Genomic DNA, 23,543 nt, shown 5'->3' with positions numbered 1-23,543 from the left:
GTTGATTGACAGAAAATTATTAGTAGATTATTTTAGGTTGTTCTAGCAAAACAAATGTAAATGAAATTTTCAGGAGATTAATATTCAGTGGTATAATAAATAATAATAATAATATAGTAGTACAGTAGTTCTTTTCAAAATAAAGTGGCTTTTTTATGTAAAGACAAAAGGAATTATTGCTGAAGTTGTTAATGTTAATTAGTTAGGCAGTTTAATGTTGATCATGAGCAAGAGAGCATGAGCGTGACTCTTCTCAGGCATCAGCTGTGGAACTAAAATGAAACCATATTAAAATATAATACACTCTCTTTGCACATCTCCATCCCCTCATGTGACCCATCCATTTGGAGGCCTGTGGCCCAGTTCTTCCCATATCTCCCCAGCCAGTGTCTGTATAAAACCCATGGATGTACTAGTGGGACACCTCTGCTACTGCTGGGCATATTATTCCACTATCCCTGTCCCCAGTCTCCTGTCTTTACTGATGTTTAATTATCACTAAGGAATTTGTTTTTTCAGTTCAGTTCAATTTCACTCTGGTGTAAGTTTGAAGTTTATTTATGCCTTTATTTGGTATGTATTGTCAGTTCCAACTTCACATCTGGTCTGTCAGGAGTGTCTCCTCCATTCAGACCACATGCTGGAGTCGTGTGGCATAATGTCATTTCATCTCATGACATATCCGAGGATATTGTATTGAATGAAAGCAGCAACCACTATTACTCTGGGCCTTGCTCCCTTATATACACTGTGTGTGTATCAGCTGTACATCACAACCTATATAGCTACAGATATTGTTGTTTGGGTTAGATACATAAAAGTATGGCACCATAAGAAAACACAACTCAAAGCAAATAATCTCATGTGTACTTTGAAGATAGCTAATTGTATAGCAAAAACTAATCTGATGTAGAGTTAATGAGTTTCAGGGAAATGCTTATTCCTCATAGTAAACATTACACCCTAACTTGATTCAAATGAAAAAGCAGCTGTGCCTAGAGGCTCTCTAATACGGGACTGTGAAAAGTGGGGTTTTCATACAATAAATGCTAATCACTGTACAACTAACATCTAATTTACTACAAACCATGTGGGAATTATTTATGTGGGAAAAGGCCAGAGTCAGATGTAATAAAGATGATATGTGGGTAAAACAATGTCTCTGAAAGCAATGTTTCATCACTGTTTACCTTTTTAAAGAGATCCAGCATTGTCTTCATAGACAGGCACATCAGTATACACAACTTCTTTGGCTTATGCTCTTACCTGCTTGTACTTTGTGACGCTGTCACAAACGCTGTGGATGCCCACTCTAATATGAGACAAAGATGTAGGCACTGGCTTGCTCCTCCCTGCATCCATTCACAAGTACAGTGTTTGTATTGTATCTGTTAACAATGTTATGTAATAGTTCCCACACTGAGGCAGGGATACCGCTTCCCTCTTCTGAATAGATGCTGAGTTAAAGGGGTTGCTTTACCTGGGAGCATTCACATCTTATGCTTTCCACAGTGTAGTATTGTGTTAACTATATTACATAATCTGATACAGACTCCTCATCATCTGTTAGAAGATAAAATCTGCCTCTTACCTAGGTACTCACACACACACACACACCATTGTGTTATATATTGTGAGTGATTACAGGGGCTCAGTTTCAGCTGAAATCTTCTCAGTCACAATGAAGGCTCTCCCCACTTACTGGCTTTCTGGCGACTCTGGGCAACAACAGACCTGTTCTTCTGTTGTCAACACTGGAGGAGACTAATAAAGGTGATTCAAATTGTTGGGGCCAGATAATTATATTATGTAACCATTATCCTTCAGCCAAAAACGTGACAGTCCCTTGGTCTTTTCACCACTTTATTTGCGCTGAATAGTTGATGAAAAGTTGTATCTGCTACACTCCAGCGCACTAAATGTCTTTTAGAGGTTTCTCATTCTGAGAAATTTTTCTTAGGGCTTGCACAAACATGACAGCATTACTCATTAGCCTCAATAGCTACAGGAGGCTCTACATTATACAACACACTGAGGCAAATAAAGCAGACTCCTCACCTTTAAAGTGAATGGATTCATAACTGCAGTGTTTGCGTGCATATGTGGGTGTATGTGTGTGGAGCCATCAGTAGAAGTCACAGTTTTACATTCAGTCTTATAGTTGCATAAAAGTGAGGTGGTACGTTTTCTCTTTGCCTCATATTCCGCAATCTGTTGTGCCAAACCTGTGTGTGTGTGTGTGTGTGTGTGTGTAAAGGAATTTAGTGCCTTCCCACATTACTGTGCCAGGTACCGCCCATCCTGAGGGGTGTAATTCAGACAAAAAAGAGAGAGACATGAAGCAAGACAGAAACCCAGTAGGAGGGAGGAAGACAGACATAATTTCCTTTTCGGTAAAGACTGCACACTATGGTTCATTCCCTTCCTTTACCAAACTAAGCCCACATTTATATGTTCTCTGCAGAAATTACTTACATGTGTTGCAGTAATAAACATTATGTGGCTTATTAAATGAGTCATGAAAAAGGGACGATCTCCCAGGAGTTTGGTTCACATTCATCTTGTAGACGCAACAATAAGGCAGACAGATGTTGATACACAAAAATCAGTTTGGACTCTAGCAGACAATTCTTCAACTAGTGATGTTTAACATTCAATATCTTTCTTCTTTAATTTGTTGTAGTATCAAAACCATCACCAGTTGGAGGGAACAACAGCCAATATCTGTCAGGTGTGCCAGCTGATTGCTCAGCAGCATTGAATGTTTAACCGGCTTTCATGCATTTCCCAGAATGCCTTTTTGGCAACCACCTGAGATCAGGCATGAACTTGTTGCACACAGATGTGGTTCTGTTTGTCTGGGTGGAGACAGATACAGCAGTGATGAATTCATAGCAACAATCAAGAACAGAACAGTCTTTGTGTTCTGCGTGTAGCATTCTGGTCTGCTCAAGATGATGAGGAGCAAATGGCATATCTGCTTTTTCTACAAAATAGATGATTGTTGAGCATTGGTGCAAACATCTGATGTTATGTGTTTAAGATAGCTAGACCCTGCTAGAAAGATCTTCACATTACGTCTGCAAAATGTTAATTTACCATATGTGACAGTCTTAACAAATTCTAGAAATGGCTTATAAAAGAAGCCCTGAACATGTTCATTTCCACACCCACAGTTGAAACCTGAAGTGGCAGAATAATTTGGAGACCAATGACTAAGCTCTGCAATAGGAACCCACAGAAGCTTTTGTGATACATTAGATTATCTAGGGACTGGTTTGTCAGTTCAACACTAGTGGCCTGTCTCTAGAACAAAATTTAATGATTTAGCTTGGAAAAACAGACTCCCACCCACCCTGTCCCTCCTTTTAGTGCTTTTCAACCCTGCTCTGTCCTCAGCTACACACTCACACATACACACTCTCTGGGTCTGTCAGTCAGTAACTAAAGCTGCACTCCCAGGGACAGACTTTGATCAGTGCACACAAATAGGCCCCAAATCACACATAGACAAAGTAAAACATTCATAGTCACGAACAATATCATCCAACAAACAAGCAAACTCAAACTGAAGTCACAAAGGCAGGCGTAAGCATACTAGACGTGCAACAAATTAAACAACAATTCACTGCAGTAATGCTTGCAGCTAAACAAGTGAGGAGCGCTGCAGACAGACATCATAAGCACACAACTGGAGTGCATTAAAGATAATGATACATAATAAATGGTGGATAACAAGATACCTCTCTTACATAATAGATGAATTACATTAAATCTTGCCAAGTTGTGTGCAATTCCCTTTTTCATGGGCCAACTAGTGTCTTCTCAGATGGCCTTTGTGTGACGAAATGTACATGACATGATGTGGTCAAAGGCATTTTTATTAGAAAACGGTTCTTATAAAAGCTCTATAACAAACACGTGCAGCGACATTTTAAACAACATGACAAAATACTTCTTGCATTTTCTAAAATAACACACACACACACAAAAAAGACAAATCTATAAACAAGTTACTCAGTATTACATCACAAATACACAACTCTGTCATGAAAAGGAAAAAAGGTATTACAGTCATTCATTAGTAGACGTGATGCATTCACAGACGCATGGAGTGAAAACAGGCTCTCAAGGACATTTTTTCAATCAAAGGTTTCAGATCTGACTGTCCGCTCCCACACAACACTCAGGACAGGTGCGTGCATGCGGTTGCTCGCTCACTGATCCTGTATTTGGCTTTCAGACAATATTGCAGTAACAACACATTCAAGCTTTTTTATCCAAGTAATCTGATGTGACAAGCCCCTCAGCCTACAGGAAAAACACGCTTTTAACAAGTTCTCTGAGACTGGCAGGTACCATGGTTGCGTCCATAACTGACTGAAATACATGATCCCCATTGACTCTGAATTGTAAAACTATAATAGGAAGGACGATCCAACAGATCCTCCTTGTTCTTATTATGTCTCATTATGGCAGAAAACACCGTCATTCTGACTACTTTAGTTTGGGGCTGATTTTGGTATTGACATCCCACACTTAACAAGATCCATCACTAAAACAACGGACAGTTATTGAACACAACCCCCTTCCCTTTAGGAAAAAAGCCAAACTAGCTCCAGGACTGCAGTGCGCCTCACATCTGAAGCGCTGCTGGTTTAATCCAGCATTTCGCTCCTCATATGAATATTTCTGGACTCTCTCGAAAGTAAAGTTACTATACTTTGATCCTGTTTCAAAGCCTTGATCTTCATGAAACGCATCACTCTAATCTCTTTGTTCTTATTCGAAACTTTCAAACTCAACTTTCTTCACTTAGGGAACAGGGAGACATGCCCCTCTTACCAGGGGGAGGTAAGAGCAACACACACAAATGAATTCATGCATGACACACTCGTGAATTATTTATGTACATGCATGTGCATAAGTTGCACACACTGGAGATGAACGCAAACACAGCAATGGGGTCAAAGGGTTAGCCTCACACAGTGTTAAATCGTCCAAAGTTCAGAGTAAAGGTTGGATCAAAATCACTGTTTACATGTCTGCATCTGATTTGGGTGAAAGGATTTCTTTCCTTTGCCAGGTTTTTCAATGAAAGATTCAGTTTGAAGTCTGAATGAAAATGTGGTGCATGCAGTGAGTTATTGCAACCCAATTTTGACTCTAACAAGTTACAGAGTCTCTCTGCAATAGAGATCTGAAAACCCAAGAGAGAAACAAACATCAAGAGAGAAACAAGTTTCATGTGCCCAGAAAAAAGATGCATTCGGCCATCCGAGAGGCGACTGCTTGATAAAAAAAAAAAGAAAATTTGCTACTTTGTTTATGAAATTTAGAATTGATACTGCTATTAATTAAGTGCTAGTAAAAGATTTTTACAAAAGTGCTATATGAAATGTTTGTTTCCAACAAGTGCTCTCCATCAGTTTTTGATTATTTCAGCATCAGGCTAATAACACCACAGAATGTCAGACAAATACAGCGATATAACTTCGCGAAAACAAAAACAGGAATGTACAACAGCATCGTCCTGGATTCAGAAGAACCACATTAGGCAGCTGATACTGTAAATACAGGGTTTCATGTTTCCCATCATCTGGTAATAGAAACTGAATTTCAGTAGAAGCTAGGAAACTGTTTATTCATTGTTCTAGGGTTTCTGTCGTTTTCTGAAATAATATATTAAACAAGTGGTTTGTCTATGTTGGTATGTTGGTTGTTTGAAATGTATTAGTCTGAAAATAAACAGCAGGAATACACCATTGTTCTAAACATTTACTCTAAACAGGAAATTTGTTTGGACGCCCGTTTAGCTGGACAGGAAAAGATGAACCGATAACAGTTCTCTCTCAAGAAATGAAAAGGCACATGATGATGGTGATGTAAAAGAAACACAGCAGTCTGGCTAAAGTTCTGCATCTACAGCTTTCTACACGAAGGCACATTCTCAATTTATGTCTGGTTAAGGACAGCTGCCCATCAACTGGTCCAGATCTCGGATTCAAAGACTGCAATTGGAGAGGAAGTAGAAAGTGAAGCGTCCAGTAGGGAAAGAGCCCCAGGCCCCAAGAAGGAGCACCACAAGCCTGATCCCCAGAGTTAGATGGAGAGCGAGAGAGAAGGTGTGTGATTCCTCTGTTCCTCTCTCTAGCCATCTCTTCTGCTCCCTTTGTCTTTCTCTTGGTCTTACCACACGGTGGGGTCTTTAGTGTCTTTACTGGGAGCCTCCTCGTTCCCTTCCCTCTGTCTCTGTGTCTCTTCTTGCATCTCCTGCAGGACAAATGATGATGAGGAGGATGACCACAGCGGCTATACCGCCCCCGATGCCCAACGCCAGAAGGAGAAGTTCTGAGAAAGAAGCTGTAGGGGAGAAGGAAACAGAAATGTAGACTGCATGTGCTTGTTTGATAAACCAAAATTGCCGTCGCTGCTCAGAGGCATTTTATTGTGCAGCAGTGAGCTGTTACAAATAGAAAAGAATATTTTCATTCTTATTTTGTTGATCCCTCGACCTTTCATGTAGGGCCACCAGTACATTGACATTTTTAGCTTTTAGTGAAATGTCTTTGAAAGTCACCAAATAGATTGCCATAATATTTGTAGCAATATTCATTGTCCCAAGAGGATGAAGCCTAGCAACTTTGTTGATCCTCAGCAGGTCTACATTTTCACTAATCTTGTGAAATATGTCAACGTCTGCTAGATGGACTGGTACTTGATATCCGTGGTTCCCACAGGATGCTTTGTAATGAATGAGGTTAACATTTCTGGTTATGAGTGGAATGTCTCCAACAACTATTGGATGGATTGCAATCAAACAGGACACAGATCCATGTACCCCACAGGATTATTTGTAATAAATCTCCTGACTGTTCCATTAGTGCCACCATCAGGTCAAAATTTAATACTAAAAAAATAATACTTTTGTTTATGACTAAAGACTTTATGTAGAACTAATGATAGCATCAGCCTCGACTGCACTTTTTTTCTACTGCTAATTAGCAAATGTTATTAGCAAATGTTAGCATGTTAACACACTTATCTAAGATGATGAACATGGCAACATTATATCTGCCAAACATTCCCACGTTAGCATTGACACTGTGAGCACATTACCATTAGCATTAGCTCAAAGCATCACTGTGCCTAGGTACATTTATTACTTAACTGTAGACCCATAGTCTTGTTGATATATTGTTGCCTGTTTAATATTTAAAGCTAAAATAATTGATTAAAGCATCTTACAATCAGTCATTGAATCATGAATACGATAACCAAATGTCACAGTACAGGCTGTACCTTTACTGTAGCACCCTCCTTTTTCAACTACTGTTTAAAGACTATTGAAAATAACCTTTTAATTGTTTATTTTTTAGGTCAATATGTCTGGAACATTTGCAATGTTTTTATTTAAAATGTGTCAGTGCTGTAATATGAAATGTATACTACATCGAACCAAACAACATCCATTCTAAAATGAGTTCAAAGAATGATTGAGTGGTTTCTCTGACATGTAAATGTAAATATGTTTTCCTTGCTGACCTGTGGTGACCACACGGAGTCGAATCTCACCAACCGTGCCGTGGACATCCGGCGGATTTTTGACCTGGCAGATGTAAGTACCATTGTAGGTGAACTTGACCTGTTGAAGTATGATGGAGGCATCACGGCCCATGACATCACCAGCCCAAGCGATACGCTTCCTGAAAATGCCCTCTAGAGGAGGATATGGTCGCTGCTGGTAGTGGAACACCTAAAAGAGGAAATCGATAGGTCGATTTGACTGTTTGGATTGTCACAGATAGAAAGTCATACCAAACTGAGTCTGGGGAAGGTTGGTATTTTATTCTCACAGAGAAAGAAAGACAACACCAGACCTGCTGATTCTTTTTCTCTCTATTCTCAATATGCACACACATACACACACACACAGACTCACAAAGGCTGTCTTGGACGCTCTATAGGGAGTCTGATGACTCACCGACTCCTCTCTCAGTTTGCTGAGGGGGTGGATGCTCCCTGACACAATGAGGGAGGTTTGAGGTTTTGATCGCACTTTCTCACAAACACACACAGACACACGCACACATGCACTCACCGACTCTTCTTGGCCTGGTTTAAATGGCCTGAAGCTCCAGGAGATGACTATGGTGTTGGGGTTGATGGGGGAGGAACTCTGGAATGTGCACTTCAGACGAACATCCGTCCCGTTGACCGCCTCCATGTCCCCCGATGTGTATATACGCATCCCGCTGACCTGCAGCACGCCTGCAATATGCAAACATATGGCACAGCAGCAGAGTTTACTTCAACAGCAGAATGCAGGGCATACAGAGAAAAATCAATATATATATATATTATAAATTGTTTGTGAAAGAAACTATAATACATATACAAAAATACAATGAAAAACAGATGCGCTATGAATTCACCATCATCAGTAAATCCTGCCTGGGGAGTTCATGCAGTGTACCCAGTGACCCTATCTCTGCCTACGCAGTGCTGCTGCAAGAAAAATCTAAGTTGTCACAGTAACTGTAAACTGTAGAAACTGTAGACACAAATATTACAGTATATACTGAAATCCCTCAGATTGGTCCGAATGCTCAAAGTACATGATCAGATCTGGGATCAATGAGTGTACTGCTTTAATACATCCTGAAAGATCAGATCAGCAGGCCATATCTGTGAAGATTAATGATTAATAGCCACTTTAGCTACACTACTGCAGCTGAGAGGGGGCTGAAATTGAAAATTTGCTGTATCTAATATGGATATGGAGTATATCAATCTTTACAGTACGTGGTAGACTTATTAGATGGAAAATGAATGGACTGGAAGAACGGAGGGGGATATTGGCAACGATTTGACTCTTCCACACAATGATGGATTGAGCTCCCCAGCATGGACTTAGCGCTGATGCACACATACACTGCACAGACACACACACACACACACACACACATACGCATGCACTGTCCCAGACAGAGACATGCTTAATGCTGAGTCTGGCAGCCAGTCAACATCACATCAGGTACCAGGCGATCACGTCTCCATCTCCCCGAGATTGCATAGTCTTGTTTATCGAGGTAGATCCACCCTTATTCTAAAGCAACCCAGTGAGTCTCGGTGGAAGTTTATGTGCCGGCTGTCTAGTCCAAATCACCTGGTCTATTTATAGAGAGAGCTCTATACACCTGAATAATATCAAGAGCTGTGTCTAGCCTTATTCAAGTCAATGCCCAGGTACACGGCGTCTGCAGAGCTAACAGCCACAGTGAGCTCAGGGTAGCCAAGAGGGTAGCACACTCCATACTGTATATCCTCTTGAGACCTGGCAAGTCAGTTTTCAAACATGCAAACTCCACCGGGATTTTCAAACTCGGGACCTTCTAGCTCTGAGGCCACAGTGTTATCCACAGGATCACTGTGCGCCGCAAATTTATGGCTTATAATGTATTTTGTTTGTGTCAAATTAGACATGATTTCCCCTACAAAGGACTGGTGATAAAAACATAAATCAAATAAATTTTTGAGGTTTTTGTTTCTTACATCTCAATTACTGGAATTATGTTAAAGAAATCAAATTTTAAAACCTTTTTTTTTTTCTGAGTCTCAAGAGGAGGAACCTGCAGAACAAGCCAAATCCTTGATGAGAGCTCTGACTATCTGAGACACGTCAATCTGACAGACACCATTTCATCCCAAGCCTCAGTTTTATATGATCTAATAACTTTTTGTTGATGCAATCAGCCTTATTCTGTAGTCTGATATAAACTAGATAAGATGCAACTGCTAGCTGCCCATTATTAAAAAAAGGTTGCACAATATTTGCAGCAGTTTCATAGTGCTTAGTATAATGGATTTGAATTAAATTAAGAATTTAAACGCTAAAAATGTGGGTAAAGCTCTATTCTACTATTTATAATGTGGGATAAGGGACTTGAGGTGGGTTCCGGGCGTAAGTCCATGGAAGGCGATCTCACTACCCCTGCATCATAAATACAGTGAGCATTAAGGCAAGAGGTATCTGGGGAAATCTCAGCAGGGGCTTGGCTCCTAGGGCAGCATGTTCTGTTCTTTATCAGACTGGAAAGAGTTTCCTGTGGGCTGGGATGAGAGAGCGGGGCGACCAGACGGCCCCATGCTTCTCTCTCATCACTGGGCCCTGACAGCGCTCAAACAGCCTAATGTGTTTTAAATGAGCCTGATGAAACCTGGGAAGAGTGTGTATGAGTGAGCAATACACTCTGCAAGAAATGTCCATCTTTGTAAAGCTCTGGGTCTTTTTTCAGACTGAGAATTGTACTTTTCTTGAATTAAAAAGACATATGTTATTGCAAATCTTACCCCACTGGCAGACATTAGAAAAATAAGACTTTAACTTTTTGTATTCAGAATAATGCTTCGGTGGATGGACTTAAAAGGGAACAAGCCTCCACCTTTGTCTCGCTTCCTCGTCTACCTGGCACTGGGAACACTGAAGCAAGTGGATTAAACTGCCAGTGTTTAGGATATTCATTAGGCAGATAAGATCAGTGCTGGCTCTATCAGTACAGCCAGTAATGACTCCCTGCTTGGCTTGACTGCAAGCATTTGTGTGTGTGTGTGTGTGTGTGTGTGTGTGTGTGTGTGTGTGTGTGTGTGTGTGTGTGTGTGTGTGTGTGTGTTAAAACCTATTAAAAGAGTCAAAGCCACCCGCTAAATGTCTCATATTCCACGTGAAGGTTGACAAAGACAAAGAGAGTGAATGAAGTGGGGGAGGAGGAGTGGGGACAGAAAGTGTTATATAATGTCAAAGAAATGACTACTGCTCTGGTTAACAAGTACCTCTAAGTGCCTCTAATTTCAAAATAGGAATACACGGTTTTCTGTTTTTAGGCATGCTAGCCACTTTGGTCCAGACTGAACTGTTGGACGTGTTGCCATGATATTTCGTACAGACATTCATGACACCCAGAAGATGAATCTTTTGGTGACCCCTCCTGATATCATCTTGGTTCACATATTTGGGTTTTGAGTGAAATGTCTCGACAACTATTGGCTAGAAGGCCAAAAAATTGGTTCAGGCATCTCTCAAGATGAAATGATGAATTATATTGGCGATCCTTTAAGTTTTTATCTAGCGCCATCATCAGGTCAACATTTTAATTTGTCCAGTACTTTTGGTTTATGACCAAAGACCTGCAAAACTGATGACATTCCCAGTTGTACTTTGTGTTTAGCTAATCAACAAATGCTAATTGGTATATGGGTAATATTATATCATTGGGCATTAGCATTTAGCCCAAATCTCTGCTATAGTGCAGCCTTCAGACCCACTAGCATAGCTGTACTCTTGGTCTGGTTTATACATAGCAGAGAAGAGGTAAATCGCTGTGATTTCGTTTATTATCAGCATCCAGCCCCTCCATTTCAACATCCTTATTTCAGAGAGTAGCGCACATAGAGGATTAGCTGAGCAGTATAGTGCAATGCCTATCCTCCTCTACCAAATTGTTTAAAAGCTCATGCTGAAATGATTCATCATGCTTCAAATATCAGGAGAGAGAGCAGGTCCTCCAGGCCATAACACCTCATTTCAAATTTTTCCCCTTAACCAGTCTATTTACAGTACATGAATTCAAATAAGCGTTGCTAATCTCCATTCAACAACAAAAAAAGTCACACGCTTTCAACTACGGCATCCTTTGACGCAAGCTGAGCTGATTAAGAATTAATGTTAATTGGGCCTTTTTGAAGGCAAAATGGATATTAGCAGAATGACAGAACAGTTAGGGCTATGTACAGTGCCTCAATTACAGTATTAATTTGTCCTTACGGCTAAAAGTGCGTGATCACTATTTAATTGGTCGTTAGCAGGCACTAATTCCTGAGGAGGATGCATGCCATTACATGACCGGAGACATTAAGACTGTAGAATTTAATTCATTTAGAGAAAGAGAGAAGAGAGATAAACAAGCAGAAATGAGTTTAAGTGATGAACAACAGCAGGAAGATGAAGGAGTGTGTGCTGTATGGATGGAGCTAGAGGATAACACCATGGAAATCGTAGTCTTCTACATAATTGCAGTCTGTAAGGAGAAGATAACATAGGAGATGCTTGTTTGTCTGTCCGTTATTGTAATCCTGCATGTCTCTCTGTCCAGTCGCTCACTTGTTTATATCTGAACATCCTGTCCGGCCAGCGCTGACCACACCCAGCTTCCAGAGAGAGAAAGAGCTTTCACAGCTTATTAAGATCAAGTTATGCACCCTACAGAGGAGGGCAGGGCCAGAGTGCAGACAAATACATGGATCCATCCTAATTATGTTTCAAATATTATTGTTGCAGAACACTTTCAGAACAATGTAAGACAGGGTCATTAGATGTTTATTTCCAAAAACTACACATTTTATGCAGAAACAATTAGTATGAACTTGCAAGCGTATATCTTTCATGATCTTGCTAAAGGTAGTAGGTGATTTATATGTTTAAGTGATTTAAAGGCTCCGTCCCCATGCTGAGGTCTGTCATGTTGGCACATTTGTAACTTCTGAGTTTTCTGAAGAAAAGAAAAGAAAAAATCAAATTTTAGTACAGGAAAAAAACTAATCTTATTCGTCAGTAAGATTGTGTTTCTACTCATATTACATATTTCCCTTGTGAAACTTATGAAGGGGATCTGACACTCTCTTCACCTGTCATTAAAAAGACAAAATTAGAGTCTTTGGGTAAAGTGTGTTAACTTTTTTCTGTCTTATTGCTTGACCTTAAAACTTCTACAGCAACAATTAAAGACTTTCTCACGTGGGATTTCACCTACGGTACGCGCACATGTGCGTGTCGGTTTGGCATCTCTCAGGGGGCTCAATGTTGGCACACATGCACAAGCACACATTTACTATTAGATGTACCTTTGTTGGCATTAGACCAAAATGTCAATTTGTTCAATATATCTCAATAAAATAAACTTGCTGAACCTTTAATTCACATTATTCTACCTGTCAACACTACTTGCTACAAACTGCACTGGTCCACTGGTCGGTCTGAAGTCAAAGAGACAAAATTCTTTCATCTGAAAAAAATATATATATCAAACCAAGCCTACTCAAGTGTGATTAGGTTTGCTTGGCTTGGCAGTCATCCCAAAATTGTATAAATGCCTCCCAGAGAGGCAGAAAAAATATCAAGCAGTGTTTGACCTGCCCATATATTTCACCCAATGTCAGAGAGTGTAGGCAGGTTTAAAACTGCATAACCTCTACCATGCTTTACAATGTCTTTAGTCTCACATTGCCAGATATAGTGAAAAAACAACACAGAAACTGATTTAAGATCTACTTTAAATTGAAGCATGTCTTGTGTGAGAGGTCAATTAAGATTTATTTTTTATTGATCAGAATTGACTGTTCACTAAGCTACACCTATGCCACAATGTGTTTGACTATACGAGTTTGGTTGGGGTTGTTGGAGTATAAACTTGCCCATATGAAAAAGAGCAGGGCAGAGCTGCTAAGGTAAGTTTACTATAACAGCATTCGGGGTCGGCCCTCACACAGTGGGGAAATACTAAACAGTGGATGTGATTTTTGTGAACAGCGCTTTTTTTAATATAGGCCTAACATGTAACCCCACATTAGATGCTACATCTGTATGTATAAAGATAGTTAGACGGACATGCTAAAATCTCCGTTAGAGAAGATAAATGCAATAATCCATTCCTTACAAGGCTGCTCTTGTGTTATTGGTTTTGGATATTTAAAAAAAAAAAAGACACCGCTCTCCAAGCTCTTTAGATCATGAGTAGCGCTCTTACATCAGCCCTGTCTAGTTAGAGTTGCTGAAGTAAGACTGAATAATTGCTGTTCGGGGAAGCAGTCAGTTGTCAAGGCTGCCATATTGGACAGTGCACTCAGAAAGTGTCACTTCTTCCTAGGACCAATGCCTAACTTTCCACAACACTTCAGCTCAACTTTCTGTGATATTCTGCCAAATAACAGACATACAAACAAACAGAGCTATCTAATCAGATTTTATAATCCTATTTAGATAACGTTACCAAGCATTTTCAGGCCCTTCTGGGTGTGTTTGGCACTGCAGATAGGAATGGTTTATTGAACTTGGGTCAGAACTGCTCAGTAAATATTCTTTAAATATTTTCTTTGAATGTCTTAAAAAAAATCCACAGAATGAAGAAACCATGCCTGCCTTATTGCACCATCAAAATCTTCATCAAAGTTTTTGTGTCTCCTTATAGCTTGAGGGTGTGTTGATGCAGTTGCTCATAATTATGCAGATTTATAAATAGGGAAAGCAGAACTTACAGAGCTATTTTTATATTTGCATAGTACATGATAACCATGGGGGGCACCATGGGGCTACCAATCACTGTTTAAGTATTTCCTTTACAGTATATACTGTAGACAAAGTCTTTCCAAGTTAAGCCTTCTTGGACTTTAATAAAGGGGAAGAAACGCTGCAGAAAAATCAAGCAAGGCACAACTCCCTAAATCAGGAAATTGGTTTCATTACATTATTTCCTAGACGATGTGTGTTTGTGCCTTTCCTCTCTTCATTATGCCTCAGAAACAAAGAGACTGTCGGAGGAAACCTGGTTCTCAGTTGCACCGGTTTTGGAGGAAACACTTAGGACAGGACACACAAAGAGCTCAGTGGATTTCAAAGACCCTCTTCTTTCCTTTGTGAGAGGTTTCACAAGCCCAGTTTAGTTTTCAGTTTGATTTTTTTTTTTTTTAACAAGGCCTGTCTTTCATGCAAGACTGGACTGAGGGCTGGGAATAGTAGGTTCAGGTAACAGTGTGGTCGCAGAGGAGGACACAGAGTTGAGCGAGTGGGGGAGTGATGAGTGGTGTAATAGGAGGGAACCCCTGAGATGGACACAACTGTGTGTAACATACTGTGCACTATATCTTCTCCATACATTTTTTCATTCATTCCACTCAGTCATAAACATGTAGATACGTGCCAAAACACAAACACAAAGTATGCCCAAAGGCATGTGTTCACATATTTTCTGGGGCTGTTTTAAATCTATACGGTTCTAATCCAAAACACTTTTTGTGAAATTCCTAAATAGCGCTGCCTCAGTAAATGTAACACAAACAAAGTGGCGAGCCTGAGCGATCCCCCCACATTAGCAACAGGTGGCGGTAGCACGCTCAGGCACAGGAGCAGTGGGAGAGAGAAAGTTCTAAACAAGGAACATGCTGGATTCAATCCGGGACTCCAGGCACTGTCAAGAAGGAGTGAGAATGAGGGAAAGGTCTGATGAGTACAAATTGTGAAACAAGTCATATGAGCAGGTAAGGGTGTGTTGATATCGGTGAGATGTTTCAATGCTGGACAAACCTCCGAGATTTCCGAGGTTGCTCTGTTTCTGCTGGACATGAGTAACCTTAGCTTTGCTTACTGTCACACTTCACACTTTCTACAGTATTGCAAAAAACATGCCACCTTATTGAGACTATCGTGCCCTGGGCGAGCAGACTGTGTAATTCTGCCATAGTTAAAGGTTAAGTGTCTAAGATTTAGTGGCATCTAGTGAAGTTGTGAATTGCAACCAACTGTCTAGTCAAAGGCATAGTACAACAATGACAAACAGAAATACGTTACTTCTCTCTGTGATTATGGACCCTCACCAAAACTGCCCGCGAGTAATAATATCTGGTAAAGAGCTTTTACATTGAAAAATTCTGAAAAACAACATTAAAAAGAGTCTGTTGCCTGCTTCACACACCTCTGAAATCGCCGTCAGAAAACGCGATTCCCCAAAATTTCCTCCGCCTGGAGATACTGGAGAATTAAAATAGCGCCTGTGGGTTGATGGAAAAATATCCTGATGTGAGATCGAACATGCAACTCTCTAGTGAGAGTCTTGCACTTTACCAACTGAGCTAACAAAACAAGATAATGTTCATTTAAAACATTGTCTTATGTTCTTACCCACCATCTAATGGATAAAAAAATTCCTCCTACGCAAAACTTCTTTGCCAACCCCTGCCGTACTGATGAAACGTGCTCTGTAGAGCAGTTTGTCCATTTTGGGCTACTGTAGAAACATAGCAGCACAACATAGTGATGTCCATGTAAGGAGGGACCCGCGGCTATGTAGATAGAAATGGCTCAGTCTAAGGTAATAAAAAATAATTCATTATGTAAGATCTTTATACACCACAGAAAACATAGATATGGATCTTATATTGCATTTATGTCAATAGATCCTTACACACTGGAGGTTTAAACAAAATATTGGGGGGGTGGAGCTTCTGAAGGAGCAGTGAAGGCAGGGGTGTGTTTGTTTGAAAACTCTGCAGTATCTCTTCAATGGTTTGGGCCCCTAAGTTCTAGTTAAAAGAAATATGTGTGCTACAAAATAACATGATGCTTGTATCAACAGTCTGGGGAAGGTCTTTTCCTGTTTCAGCTTGACAATGCCCCAGTGCACAAAGCCAGGTTCGTAAAGAAGTGGTGCAGAGGAACTTCACTGGCCTGCCCAGAGACCTGACCTCAACCCCATCCAACACCTAGGGCATGAACTGGAACACCGACTGCGAGCCGCCTCGCTGATGCTCTTGTGGTTGATTGGGAGCCTTCCCAGAAGAGTAATGCACCATGCACATGGTTTTGGGAGTGCCAGTATGATACGAGTAAACACATGCACATACCAGCTACTACATCTTTCTCTTCTCTGAACAGAGTAGGGGGGACTTCCCATCGATGTTCTGTTGGTGACTGTCTTTGCTCATGCATATATCTCCTAATGAAGCTGAGGTATATAATGTATTACTACCAGAGAGATGTACCAGACACTGGCCGTTTAGAACAGCAAACCTAAAAGCTTTCATTAACTTGATTTATGGGGAATCACTTTTTTTATAGAAAAAAACACTGACATTTCTTTGTATGAAAATGCCACAAATTGCAATTTTCATTCAGCCTTTACTATTCTTTTTCTGCTTTTAAACCTATATACCTATGAACTATACCAGACTTTAGAAAACTACTAAAACCTGTTTGAATATACTCTAAAGGTCAGTTCCAACACAGACCAAGCATCAATCTCTTTTTCTAACTCTTTCTTCCTCTCCCTCTCTTCCCCCTCCTGCTTCCTCCAGGCCAATTGTAATTCATCAGGCGGCAGTGTCCTGAGGAAACATGTAGCGGGTGAGTGAGGATAAGAGTTTAATCCATCAAACCTCTTCCACTCCCACCTCGCAGCTGACTCAACAACTTCTCCCAGGATTACAAACTCCTGAGGGGGGCTCCAACGCATACATTTTAATTCAACACACCCACCGGCTTCTGTTGGACGGACGGTCCAACACTCAAAAGACAACCTTAGTTTCACATGTTTACTACAAAGCTAGACTAGCCTTATGCTTAGTGTCCTGCTGTGGTTTGAGTCAGAGCGAATCCAGTCCCACTGTGACTTCCACCTCTGCTCCTGAGCAGATGAATAAGTCAGTTACTGACAATATATACACAGATCAGAAACCACACTGTGGAGGAGTTAAAGACCACTGCTCTTTGCCTTCTGCCTTAAAGGGGCATGAATAAAGATCTTAACTTAGAGTTTACATTTCCTACAGGTGACGAGATGAATTAAGTAGCCCTGCTCAGTTCTATACCCTGACTGCGTGTCTACACAGAAAGTGTTTCACATGCATCTGATGGAACTGATCCGTCTTTTTTAATCAATCCTGGCTACAAAACAACTCACATTTCACTTGCTCTCTCTTTACTTTCATTTTACACATGTTACTACAGTGATTGTGTGTTGTGCTCTGATCACTGCCAAAACCTTACCTTCCTGTGCCTGAACGCATCCTTCACCCTAGACACAGACGGAGCACTGAAGCTGCTGCTGCTGCTCTGTTCTGCTCACGCTACACCTCCTGTGTGGACACAATGTTAGGGGTTTTGCTACTACAGCCGCATTTGGTCTTGGTGTGACCAGTAGCTTTTAGTGGCTAATGTTATAAATTTATAAGGGAAAGCCTGTGTTACAAACTTGTAACAGAATTTGAATTGCTAAATTATTAGAGAGCCTTAATTCACATCAGACCATAATTGAAAATGGGGTAAAAGAATGCTAAAAGTAGCATTACTTGCACATGCAGCTACTATATAACTAAGGATATAAACGGGCTAGATAATGGACTGCCGTGCTATTTTTTGCAAATGTGCCAGAGTCACCAAAACCAGAAAAGCACTCTTGTAGCACATGGAAATTAAGACAGAGTAACTTCCCAAGCCAGTGAAATTCTGTCATCATGACAGCTCTGCATTTAATTACAAATATTTAACTAATGGCAAAAAATCTGCTTGGCTTTCTACATATCATATGACTTAGAAAGAACTGCTGATATTCTGTAGAAACAGTTGATTTAGTCCATTTGCCGTAATCCTAGTGGAGGTTTCTTTAACAGGAAGATCTACTTGTTTACCTTACCTCTAAACAGAGTTTTTGAGAACGAGTGACCAGCCAACAGAGTTTGTAAGAAAGTGACTACACAACCAGTAACCCGTGTTCACAAATATGCAGTATTATGCATTTGCACAGATTCAGATGACTCTGTGTGTGTGCACAGGAACGCAAACCTCGGATGAATCTGTAAACACAAACACTTTCAATTCAACGAGAAGTGTATCTTTCAAATCCCTGTTTACACTTGGAGCCCAAGACTTTAAACATCACACAGCGAGTGCTTTGCTCTCACACTCAAACACTTCACAGATGCGACCTAAGCCCACTGTGTTGGGGATTGGTGTGTTCTTGCATATGAACGTGTCATTGTTAACTCTACACACCCCTACCATAGGCAATCCCATCAACCCAACACAAAGGCCAAACATCCTCCTAGAGTATGTCAAAATCCATAGCAATGCTTTGTAGTAGTGACCTATTATTGTGGCAACACCATGGCAGAGAGATAACTGGTATATCCCAGTAACACATACAAGAAGCTGCTTGTCTGCTGTAAACCTAACAGGGTTAAACTGAAGCCTAAACGATCAGTGTAAGCACCTGGTACGTTGTTTGCAGTCAGCAACAAACATATGTTCAAGTATACGTGTGAGTGCGCATGCGAGTGCTAAACCTGAAAGTCAGGACAGGTTGGCACATGTCAGCCTGTGAGCATTTCAGGTTTTTGGGTAAAGAAAAAAATGCTAGAGGAAGACAAAACAAAATATAGCCGCAAGCAGCCATTCCAGGTTCAAAAGTTTTTTTCTGTCAACCGAAGGAAGTAGCTTGATCAGCCAAAACTAAAGCCGCAGGCAAGAACGAGAGGGTTTCAGGCTCCACAAAGCTGAGCAATTTAATTCTGTTTACAGGGGTGAGGCCAATCACACACTTGTTTCATCATCACACTGAAAGATCCGTTGTTTGGTGTTGATCGAGTCAAAGTTCTGTTGATTTTACTGTTTTCCACATTATGCAATTGGCAAAAAATCTGTCATGGCTTTTCTGAGCCGGACTTGTGTGAGAAATTTCAAGTCAATCAGAATTACAGTGTGAGGAACATGGCCTTTTTAAAAAATTGTATTTTGGGGCCTTAATTAAAGCGCCACCATCTGGCCATTGGGGCTCATATTTCTCCTATCATTACAGTTGGTAGCCCAATAAGTTTTGTGTTTCCTGCTCCTTCCAGCACATGGCAATTTGAGCCAAGGCATGAGACAAATAACAATAATAAACTGACACAAACTCAATAGGGTTCCACAGCTTAGTGGTTTTGATGAAGCACAAAAAAAAAAATTACAGATTTAGATTCGCCTCTGTATATGTTTAGTACAGGTGAGAAATGAGAGTAATCTGGTCTAAGTTGTTAAAACTAATGGGGTGTTTGTTTTCAGTAGGTTTCCTTTTCTAATTAGCCAGTCTCAGTGTGTTGCTGAGTTGTTATTTTGCCAGGATTTAATCCAAATGTCTTTCAAAGTCAGACACAGGGGGGGAAAATGTTTAAATGTAAGCTGCTATGAAATTACATTATATTTAACAATTAACGATAACAAATACCAGTACGGAACAATGACGAACATGCAGATTCTCTCTACTGAACGTGGCATTTTCCTTACTTCAAAATGGAGATTTGTCCAGGGGAGTCTGACTATTAAAGGAATGTGAGGTTGTGGAGGAGACGGACCACACCACACAACTGTCAGTAGACACCAGCAATAGCTATGTTTGGGTTAAGTCATTAATTAACTGATTTACATTTTTTGAAATGTCAATGTAGAATGTGTTTATAAAGAGGCCAACTGCCCCAGACGACCAGGGGCCCTAAAGGCTCCATCTTAACTTTATGTCTATTATTTTCGGTAATTTGCATATGTACAATATGGATTTGTTTTTATCTTTTGGCCCTGTCTACCAAAGGGATCCTGTATCGCAATGTAATATTATTCCAGCGCAGGACTACAGGTTGGGTTTCTGGATCTTTGTGTGTACTGTACTTGATGGCGACTTTGGGTACATACACAAAGTATGGTTACAACTATTCTAAAAAGCAGATTAACACTTTAAGGGGACATATGACATGTTTTTACCGAGACAACACGTTTTCCTTTTATTCTGACCTTTTGATTGGGCTGTGCCTCCATGAGACTCCTGAAACACCAGAGCTTTTCAATCATCCTGTTTCAACATTGCGTCTAGCACACCACAAAAATAACACTTTAAAAAGTCCAAATCTGGTAATGATCACATCTGCTCTAGAACGCAATCGGTGTTGTGAAAAGCAAAAATATTGCACCCGAAACTATCCTGACACAAATTATGGTTTATTATTATTGCTTAAAAACTCCTGCCAAACACACTTTACAAAATACACAAAGGAGCAGTGCATTTATTTTTGACAGCGATAAAGGATTTTTACCACTGCAACACTTGCTGTGATAATGTTTGGAGGAGCAGGAGGAGAGAGAGATTATTCTGTTTGGTCTAAATCATATCTCCTTAAGAATATAGGCTCTTTGCAGCAAGTCTGCAAATGAACACTAACTGTGTTTGATCAGTGCAAGGCAAGTCAGAACAGTGGAGGGCTGATGGGTAAATGCATTAGCTGTGGGCTGTTTCAAGTCACATAACCCCTCTCTGCCTGCAAAGAGGGGTATTGGGTAAAAGAGAGGTTATGAATCTGAATTATTTTGCACACATAATTGCAATTTCATACCACGCATGTCTCAGGAAAATGAGCTGGGTCTGCTGGCTTGTTTCATCTTGCCGTGCCGTTTTGTCAACACAATAAAGCCAAAGGCAATGGAAGTGATTACAGCATTAACACAGACATGAGAGCAGAGATGCTGCTGAGCTGTAATCAGTTCCAACATGCTTGTCTTTATCCACATTACTGTTTTTTGACTATCTATCCCTCTGTAGCCACACAGTATATTTATACCATCCTCCTGCTCGGCCTGTTGTGACCGATCTGCAGGCACATGCTCCTTGTAAACATAAGCAGCTTGCTATAGTGAATCCCTACATGGTGCTTTGGCAGTGGATGGACATGTTCAATCAATATAATCCACTTAACTGGGATGGCCACAGATTACTTCAAGGTTAAACAACCTGGCATCTGCTGAATGAATTGCCACTGATGCACCAATTTGTGCTATTAAATCATTTTCCATTAGCAGTGCCATTACAACGTTTAGATGGGAGCAGCTCTAACAATCGGATATAGTGTAGTCTACAATGTTTATTTCCATTGTTATGCGTGTCTGTTGTTATGATCCACCTAACATATCCTGGACCCCAGTGCACGGGAAGCAAGTGGACTTATCTGCGTCCAGTTAGGCTACTTAAGTACGGATGCACATTAATAGGCAGGAAATGAGTGAGGTTGCATCCAACCAAAACACAATGCGGATTTGAAATACTGTAAAGTCATTATGTTGTAAATCGTGACCCCTGCTGTGGCTTTTTAAAAATAGTTTTAACAGGAATTCTTCAGCGGTGCCACCGTGCCATATTCTCCACTTCCCAATGACGCACGACAGGCGCTCAGAGATGGCGGTTAAGGGTCCCTGTGGAGCTTTCACTAATGGAAAGAGAATCAGGGTTATCTCTTTTACTCCGAAACTCTATTGTCGGTGGCGTCTCTGAGGGGTCATCCTGTTATGTCTTAAGAACACTTCTGGGACGTGAAAAAACACTGCCAATGTAAACTTTTGGTTAACCCAGATATGACCAAGCAGACACCGACTAGTTTATACCGTAGAGACGTTTCATTTGTTTATTAACTGTTGGAGAATGTATTTATATATAGCTACTGTATCCTTGGATGAACATATAGCAATCAAAACAACGTGTTATTGGATAACTTTTAAAAATAGAAAACATACACGTGAATTAATCACACTAGACCACATAATGCCAGTACAACTAAAGTGTCGAACAACACACCACACACATTAAAATCATCTTTTCACTCGGTTTATCCACACACACTAAACCTGGGTCTCACCTGAAGCTACGAGTCCAGACAGGACGGTGAGGAAATTGAGCCCTTTTACGCACATTGGATGGACTGCAGGCTGTCCGCTGACCAAGAGACCAGTAGTCAACTAACCCACTGAGACACCTCCGCCGACTCACAGAGACTTAAAACCCGGCCGACGAGACTGTGGATACCCTTTCGAGAGGGATAAAAAAAAAAGTGCACTTGGCTAAGCGTCCTCTCCTCCACCTTGTCTCTCCAAAGACGCGTCCCAACTCGCTGCTGCCCTCGTACATTTCTTTTCTGCGCCCTCCCACCACATTTCCGGGCGGAGTAACAACGTCGTCCACTCTGCTCGCTGTCTTCCTAGCTCTCTCTCACATGTTAAACCCAAAACCGGCAAAAAAATTTTATGGTCACCCAGCCTGTTCTGTTGCTGCGTAAAACGCAGTCTTATATGCGGTGCCATACCGAAGCTGATGCGCAAACACATGTCCAGGACGGTTCATCACTATTGTCTAGATAGTGTATGCACATACCATGCATACTCTAATTATGATTTAATGTGATATGATCTGATGTATCACGATACAATAAAAGAACATGACATAGGCCTATATATCCATGCACTTCATGACACTTTATAATGTAACATTTTGTAGGCTTTAATGATATGTTTAAATTTTATCACTGTGTGACTTCCTGGATCAAACTTCATTTGTTGAAATGTCTATGAAGATTCGTTTAAATGTGTTGACTTAATCATCAACTTAAATTAAAAAGTCAAATTCAGTTAATTAAGTAATTTTAGTTTATCAGAGAAAATGTGGTTAAAGGGGAATTCCACTTCACCAGGTAACAAATTGTAATAATAACCAGTGAATCTGTGAACATAAACAGCTTCAGCTTCACTGTAAAAACAAACCAGGAGGTATGAGGGGAGTTGGTCCTGTCTGAAACTGGCTGTTGCTGTACTGGTTTGAACCACTTGGGGGCAGAGCTGCACTGTGATGCACGCTCCCTCTGTAACTCTGGCCTGAAGCCTGTCAGAAAGATCAAAGACGATGACATTCAGTTTTCAGCTTTTATGGCTA

General features: G+C 40.6%; 1 protein-coding gene across 1 annotated transcript; it reads right to left on the bottom strand.

The window, feature by feature from the left end:
- Nucleotides 1-3,863: 3,863 nt before the first annotated feature.
- LOC119882686 (myelin protein zero-like protein 2) lies at nt 3,864-22,754 on the bottom strand. Its single transcript, XM_038692855.1, is given in 6 exon segments — nt 3,864-6,257; nt 6,260-6,286; nt 6,289-6,363; nt 7,546-7,756; nt 8,102-8,271; nt 22,477-22,754. Coding segments are annotated over 6 exon segments (606 nt in total). The 5' UTR covers nt 22,532-22,754; the 3' UTR covers nt 3,864-6,189.
- Between the last annotated feature and the right edge of the window lie 789 nt (nt 22,755-23,543).

This window comes from Micropterus salmoides, unplaced genomic scaffold (genome assembly GCF_014851395.1).
Source record: "Micropterus salmoides isolate LMB-PRFRI ecotype aquatic unplaced genomic scaffold, ASM1485139v1 Ms_hic_scaffold_3, whole genome shotgun sequence".
NCBI classification, from domain to species: domain Eukaryota; kingdom Metazoa; phylum Chordata; class Actinopteri; order Centrarchiformes; family Centrarchidae; genus Micropterus; species Micropterus salmoides.
This window is presented reverse-complemented; position numbering and strand designations above follow the sequence as displayed.